This window comes from Calypte anna, chromosome 4 (genome assembly GCF_003957555.1).
Source record: "Calypte anna isolate BGI_N300 chromosome 4, bCalAnn1_v1.p, whole genome shotgun sequence".
In the NCBI taxonomy this organism is placed as follows: Eukaryota; Metazoa; Chordata; class Aves; order Apodiformes; family Trochilidae; genus Calypte; species Calypte anna.
In genome coordinates, this window is record NC_044247.1 from 275,258 (window position 1) to 282,758 (window position 7,501).

The following is a 7,501-nucleotide window of genomic DNA, read 5'->3' on the forward strand; positions in this document are numbered from 1 at the left end:
AGCTGCTTTAACACCCACTTGCTTTCAGGAGGCTTCCTTGGGTAGGTCCTTCTGTACTCCCAATACTCCCCAGAGCAGGCAGACAAGCCCAGGTGGGATGTTTTATGGGAAGGCATGGGCACCAGCCCCCTTGGTCCCCTCCACTTCATTTCCATGAGGACAGAGTGGATCTCTGGCTGGTGCAGGGCAGTGTTTGGAGCTGGGGCTGCTGGTGTGCTGGGCACTGTGTCTGTGTGGGAGCCGCTGGAAGGGCCAGGCAGCCAGCTGCCACCTGGGTCCCCTGCCAGCAAGGAGGCACCAGGGAGCCTTCAAGCACTCAAACTCTGCTGATTCATCCCTCACACCGTGTGGGGTCCATTGATTTTTGCACATGGAATGGCTTGTACCAAACAAACCAGTGCCCTCCTGGAGAGCCTGACAGAGCTTCTGAGTGACTTTCTCCTCCTGGATGCAGCACAGCTGTAATCACTGGTGTGTGCAGTTAAAAGGTTCCACCTCACATCAGTAGATCAATGCAAGCTAAAAACTATTTAGACATATCTAAAAATGGCTATTGGCAGAGCAGAGGCAGCAGGGGTGGTTGTTCCAAGGGAATGGTTCTTGTGCTGAGTGTTGTCTGGTTTGTGTGTGGTGTGTGTTCCCTCTGGGGGGTACATGCCCCCACACTGCTGAGCCTTGACCTGTGCAGGAAGGACCATTTCCTCACTGAAACCAAAACACAGCAAAATCCAGCTGTTGCTAGGAGGACAAAATGTGAGATAGACTAAGGTCAACTTCTGATCCGATACTGGGGTTCTGAATTGTTTTAGGATCATTGCTGGGGTTAGGTGCAGACAAAAGCTACCTGTGCCCTTTAAAATGATCCCCTCTGCCTTTACCTTTTAGCAGAAGAGAACTGGGTCTTTTGAAGTAGAGGATGAAAGCACCAACAACACAGACTTCTGTGGAACTTGGCTGAAAAATTACTCAGTTGAAAAGAAAGAAGAAAAAGCTGACATGGGATTATCACAACTTCAAATCCCACCTGAGGTTCTCCTGCCTCTCCTACATGCAATAACTAGTTCTTCTTTCTAGCACATTTGTGGAGCTATTGCTCTTCTTGATGTATGCAGAAGTTGGGAGCACATGGTCCCAAGCCAGTCCCTTCCCAATGTATCTGCTGGAACTACTTCCTGGAGCCACACCCAGGGAGTCTCCCTGCACCTGGGAGATTCTCTCCAGCTTTGCATTTTCAGGTGTTTATAATGGTAGCTGCATCTCCACCAGCTTACTAGAGAGCCAGGCAGCTGAAGCTGAAGCTGAAGGATCACTTGCTATGTCAGCTGAGTGAAGACTCAGGTTAACCCACCACACCTCCTTCACTGCTGCAGTCCTACAGGTCACAGACGATGGGGCTTCTTGAGGAGTTTGATCATTACTCTTCCTTGGCCAAACTCACAGCAATCTACGAAGCAAGCAACAGGACCACCTTCAACTGGACAGACAGCCGCATTGTGGAGTGGGAGAAATTTGCTGAGCTGGCTAAATACGAGCCAGAATCCCAGAAACCAACAGTGAAAGCTCTCCTAATCGTGGCCTACTCAGTCATCATCATCATGTCTCTCTTTGGGAACATGCTGGTGTGCCACGTGGTGCTGAAGAACAAGCGGATGCACTCAGCCACCAGCCTCTTCATCGTCAACCTGGCGGTGTCTGACATTATGATCACACTGCTCAACACCCCTTTTACCCTGGTAAGTGGCCTCTGTGCTGTCCCCTCATCCAGAGGGGAGTTTCTGCCTCTCCCAAGAAGTCTCTGCTGTGGTCACCCCCTCTCTGTGCTGCCCTTTAGGGCTGAGGAGCCAATCAACAGACAGCTCTGCCGGACAAGAGAAGCACTGCTCAGCAGTGGGCTCCCTTTGCCCTGCTACACCCTCTCTGTCCTAAAAGACTCTAAAGTCACTCCAAGTATGCCTCCACACCACAGTAAGAGCTTCTTGGGGAATGCAGAATAAGTGCCTGGATGAATTTGTACTTCTAATGTACACACATCACAACACTAGAGGGTCACACTTAAAACTTTGGGTCAGAACAACTCGAATGTTGTCATACTCAGGTGACTGGAAGAATGTAGTCAAACTTTTCAGGTCTGCCAGTTGGGTAAAGGCCAGTGAAAAATCTCCAGACTTTTTTCCAAGTATTGTTGTTAGTATAATACAAAAATGACCACTGTGGACAAGTGGAGTTGCCAGGAGGGCTGCAGCAGCACCACTCAGTTGATCTGTGGGGTTTGCATTTATAAACTCTTAGGTAAAGGTGTTTCAAGCTGCAGCACAGCCCATCTTTGAGCTTTGGGTGTAGCTGTCCAGCCAGCCAAACCCCACCGGCTGGCTCAGCTGCCATCCAAAGCCCTTCTAAATGGATTTGGTTTCAGTACTTTTGCTGTTTTCCTTCAGGTTCGTTTTGTGAACAGCACGTGGGTCTTTGGGAAGGCCATGTGCCACGTCAGCCGCTTCGTGCAGTACTGCTCCCTCCACGTCTCCACCCTGACCCTGACAGCCATTGCCCTGGACAGGCACCAGGTAAAGGACCCACACCCACCTTTCTCAGCTGTGCCACAGGTTTGGGCACAGCACTTCTTTTATTGCTACCTAATGTAACCCACAATTTAAGGAAAATGGCCCTCACAGAACAAAATAGAGTAAAAAAATTATTAGAAAGCACTTCTGAGCAGGTGGGGAAGTTCAGTGTTTCCCATTTTCCAGGTCACTCTAATCAGAAGGACGTTTTCCCAATCACAGCTGTCATTTTCCTCACAGCATTGGATCACATCAAAAAATGCCTCTGCTGTGTGCATTGGTGAAGGGCTTTGCTTTCCTCAGGGCTAAGAGTGATGGTGAAGTCTCTGTTGCAGGTCATCTTGTACCCACTGAAGCAGAGGATGTCACTAACCAAGGGAGCACTGAGCATCTCCATTATCTGGCTGATGGCAACCTGTTTCTCCCTACCCCATGCCATCTATCAGAAGCTTTTCCAGTACAACTATAGGTGAGTTATTTCCCCTTCCAAGCAAGTGAGAAGGGGGCTGATAGCCCTCTGTGGCAGTGACTGTTACACTGGAATTTCATCCCCACGTGAGGACTGCTAAAGTGTCAGAAGAAAGTGAAAGTTCCTATCTAGAGGGGAAAAGAAAAAGAAAAGAGCAAGCTTATCTTCACCTCTTCCAGCTGGTCTAGTGATGGCATTCATTTCTGGGAAGTCACCCTCTCTGCCAGGGAGAAATAAAGAACCAGACATTTTGGGTATGTTTCCCTTGCAGTCTCTTGTTCTTCTGTAGTACCCGACCTCTTCTGATCCTCCTGTCCCCACCAGCCTGCAGCATTGCTGTGACTTCTTCTGGATAGAAAACAGCCCCTAATGCCACACAAAGTGGTGTTTCTCCTGGTGCCTGCATTGCACAGGAATGTCAGACCCCAGGGACAGGGGATAAACTTCCCGTGGGCTGTTCTGTCCCCTGAGCAGCCCCAGGGAGCTGAGGGAGGTGGCAGCCATGGGCAGTGGGAGGAGAGGACTTCTCTCTGGTTCTGCTGTAGACAGTGAGCGTCTGCAGGAAGGACAAGCATCTTTCTTCCCACAGCACAGCCCCTGCCCTCTCCTTAGCAGGGCAGGGAGGGTGGAACTGCCCTCACAGCTTTTCAGTGCTGTCTGGACACCAGGGGTTACACAAAATGGGAGTGCAGTTGGGCTGGGTGGCCCTGGCCCTTCCTCTCTTCTGACCCAGAGATTCCTGTGTGGGGATGGAGGATCTTCAGCTGCTCAGGATTTGTAAACAGCGTGCTGGGTTACTGCTGTGCTGGTGGGGCTGCAGCTGTGCCCGGGGTGTTGCTGGACAAATTGCTGGTGAATGAACCATCGCCTGGGGCTGGCAGCACCTGTCTGGGTTCATCCCTCAGCAGGGCCAGAGGAAACCCAGCCTGGCCTGGCACATGGCGCCTTGGCCATGGAAGGACTTCCAGGAGGTGCTATTCTCAGCCCTGCTCCCCATTGAATAAAAATCAGGGTTGTAATATTGCTCATAATAGCTGCTGCAGGGCTGCGGGCTCCTGGGCAGTACTACCAGGGAGCTGCTGGGGCTCTGGCTGCCATGCACAGCCATGTGGCCAGCTCCTCAGCCATGTGGCCAGCTCCACTCTCATGCCAGAATGTCCCAAGACACAGCATCTTCTCTGGTTTTGCTCTCAGCCTCTCCCCCACAATGTGGTGAGCCCTCTCTGCAGCTCTGTGCCCCTCCTCGGGATGTGAGAGGATGGGGACAGCAAGGGCAGATGGTGTCTTTTGGTCACCTGTGGGCTGGCTCTGCTGCATCTTCTGTCCAAATGACTTTTGGGGCTCTGCAAGCATGGAAGCATCACCTTCACCAGCCTCCAAACTCTGGTCCCAAGGGGTGCTGAGGGATGACCCTGCTTGTCCCCATCAGGTCTGCTCTTTTCCTGTGGTTTTGCTCTTCATTCATGACCAAGGAGGGTCTGACCCTCACCGTGGTGTCACCTTGGGTGTGACTCTTGCTTTCCCTGACAGATCTGAGGTTGCTTTGGCAGGTGCTCTGTGCAGGGAGCAGGCAGGGCTGGCCTCACCTCTGCCATCAGTGAGCCAGATCCTGGGGAGGAGCAGATCAGAAGCACAGTTCACAAAAGATGTTTTTTCCCTTCTGCATCAGTTCCCCTCTTGACAAACATCTCCAGGGTTGTTGGTGGCTGTTCTTGGAGGGGCTCTGTCCCCTGGCCCTGCAAGCCACACAGACCCCACTCCCAGCCCTCTGTTCTCAAGCAGCCTTCTATTTGTGGCACAAAAGCCTGCTCCAGGGGTTGAAAACAGGATATTAAAGATATTAATCGCTAGTGCATCAAATAATGTGGCTTGATGGGGACTAAATCTGCACTAAATATGAGAGAGCTGAGGAGCAGGGGTGAGGACAGAATAGCAGAATGGGAAAAAAGTGGAAGAAAAAGAGGGGAAAGAAGGAAAGGAGAAAACATCCACCAGAAATAAGTGAGTGCTCCTTTCTCTTGATGTTTCCTCACTTGCAGCAGCCTGCTGCAGGGAGCAGGGGGACTCATGGTGCCCCACAGAGTGTGCCCTGTGGCCAGCGGGAAACGTGAGTGGGGCTGGGAGCTGGCAGGCTGGATTGCTGAGAACTCCACTCACACAGAGTTAAACTCAGCTCTTTAGTTAGGCATCCACCAGAAGCTGGTTGTGGGTGGTGGTTTGCCCCACTGTGGTTTGCCACATTAGCAGCATGGCCATGCCCTCACACTAGATGTGTGTTTCTGTTTTTTCAAGGGAAGCCACAGTCCGGAGTTTGTGCCTCCCCGATTTTCCTGAGCCCACAGAACTGGTCTGGAAATATCTGGACCTGTCTACCTTTCTGCTTCTTTACCTCCTGCCTCTGCTCATCATCACTGTCACCTACGCTCGCCTGGCCAAGAAGCTGTGGCTCCGCAATGCCATAGGAGACATCACCACGCAGCAGTACCTCACCCACCACCGCAACAAGAAGAAGAGCATCAAGATGTTGGTGCTGGTGGTGGTGGTCTTTGCAGTCTGCTGGTTCCCTCTCAACTGCTATGTGGTGCTCATCTCTAGCCTGGGCATCAAGACAAAGAACTCCCTCTACTTCGCCCTGCACTGGTTTGCCATGAGCAGCACCTGCTACAACCCTTTCATCTACTGCTGGCTGAACGAGAGCTTCCGCGCAGAGCTCAAGGCCCTGCTCTCCATCTGCCAGAGGGTACCCCAGGCCCAGGACCAGGAGCTGCTGCCTGGGGCCACCTCCTGCCGGGAGGCATGGATGGAGCAGGCCAGGTGCAGGAAGGGACCTTCCTCACAGACCCTTTGCTCCACTGCCAACATCCAGATGGCCAACACGGACTTGTGAGCCCAGGGGCTGAGGTGAGTGTCCTGGATGTGGTGGACACCAAAGACCAGCTCCCCTTTTCTCCTCAGGAAGGGATGTTGCTTCTCTGGAGTTTTGCTGCTGATTCTGGGCTTGTAGGATCCCAGCACCTCTTGGCATGGTGCAGCAGGATCTCATAGCTCTGCTGGCCCTGGGAGCAGGGGATGTGAAGGGACATGGACAGAGGTATTTTTTCTGGGGTTTCCCACTAGCAGAAGGAGCAGGACCCAGGGTTCCAGCAGTGCTTGGGCTGTCCCCAGTCACTGGCTGGTCTCAGAGGTCCTGATGTGCCAGCAGATGGGGGCTTGCAGAGCCTCAGGATGGGACCCTGTTGGATGGGAGGACTTCGACATTCAGGTTGACTCCATCCATATGGAGTGTTCACCAGATAATTTCTACCAAAGCCTCTCAGCAGAGTCAAGGGTCAGTCCACAGCAATTACCCTTCAGCTGGTGCTGCTCCTGCCCTGGCTCATGCCATCTTGGAGCTACAGAGCCAGGACCCCAAACCTACCTGGTTGGAGGGAGCAGGGACCCACCCTAGGAGTGGCTCAGATGGCACTCAGGGGGGTAAATGTAGTACATTGAGAATGTTACAGCCCTTATGAAATACTTTGTGGCCCTTTGTTTATCTCCTGAATCAGTGCACTCACAATAGGAAAAAAAAAAAAAATTGATCTGTGCCATTAAACTCCCCCAAGCTGGAAACATCCCATGGGCAGCTGTGGGTACCCCAGCACCCATGGGCACCCAGTCCAGGTGCAGTGTGGTGACCCCCATGTGCCTGTCCCCCTGCTGCTGCGCAGTGCACACAACATGCATAGTGTTTATCAAGAGCTATTTCTATATTTTCTTTCAATGTACACATTATCATTTGGGTTTTTGGAAAGAACCATAGCAACAGCCCTGCCACTGCTATCTGCCATGAGGAATATTAAGCCATGGCTCTCACTGTGGTTCTCAAATGGAATCCTTGCTGTTGGCAAATTCTGAGGCACAAGCTAAGGATTAAATCTCATCCCCTGGGCTGTTTCACAGTGAAAGACATGTCACTATACATCTTCAGGAGTTTCTTGAGATGTTTGTCCAAGAATGCTGGTACAGTCTGACTTCTGGAGTCCTCAGAAGCAGGCAAAGCTCTGGTAAGAAGCAAGCTCACCTTGGAGACACAGCTGCTCATCAGCTCTTCTACTGGAGGACATGGGTGGCATGGGTGTGGGTGCCCCTTAACCTTGTGTGAGTCCACCTTTAATATTTCTTATGTTCCTTCCTTTCTTTAAATGGTTTCATAATCTTTTTCTGGCGGAATCAAAGAGCTCATGCCAAAGTAGTGGGTCTCTCTTCATACTCCTTTGATCTCCTGCTAACCCATGTGGTTAGCTATCTCTTGCTGCAGAAAATAACCTAGCTAGTTTTCGCTGGATCTGTAGATCCTAGCATCTCTGCCTTGATGGATTTTTCTCCCCTAAATGGGCATGATGTAAGAGCTGGCTGCATTGCATCTTGTACTGTCTCAGCTATCTAGACACACAATTATCAATGCCTGATGGCGATGCAAAGCCTCCCATGC

At 51.5% G+C, this 7,501-nt stretch overlaps 1 protein-coding gene across 1 annotated transcript; it reads left to right on the forward strand.

Moving 5' to 3' along the window:
• Window positions 1–1,186: 1,186 nt before the first annotated feature.
• On the forward strand, window positions 1,187–5,914 carry LOC103535187 (probable G-protein coupled receptor 83). Its single transcript, XM_008501222.2, has 4 exons — window positions 1,187–1,733; window positions 2,436–2,561; window positions 2,894–3,027; window positions 5,320–5,914. Exons 1-4 carry the CDS (start codon window positions 1,389–1,391, stop codon window positions 5,912–5,914), a joined length of 1,200 nt encoding a protein of 399 aa, XP_008499444.1. The 5' UTR covers window positions 1,187–1,388.
• Window positions 5,915–7,501: the final 1,587 nt, after the last annotated feature.

Excerpts from the sequence above, each read along its gene's own strand:
- LOC103535187 (XM_008501222.2), top strand. The coding sequence starts at position 1,389 with ATGGGGCTTCTTGAGGAGTTTGATCATTACTCTTCCTTGGCCAAACTC. Across the intron at positions 2,562-2,893 it reads TTGCCCTGGACAGGCACCAG|GTCATCTTGTACCCACTGAA; the intron begins GTAAAGGACCCA and ends TCTCTGTTGCAG. Across the intron at positions 3,028-5,319 it reads CTTTTCCAGTACAACTATAG|GGAAGCCACAGTCCGGAGTT; the intron begins GTGAGTTATTTC and ends TGTTTTTTCAAG.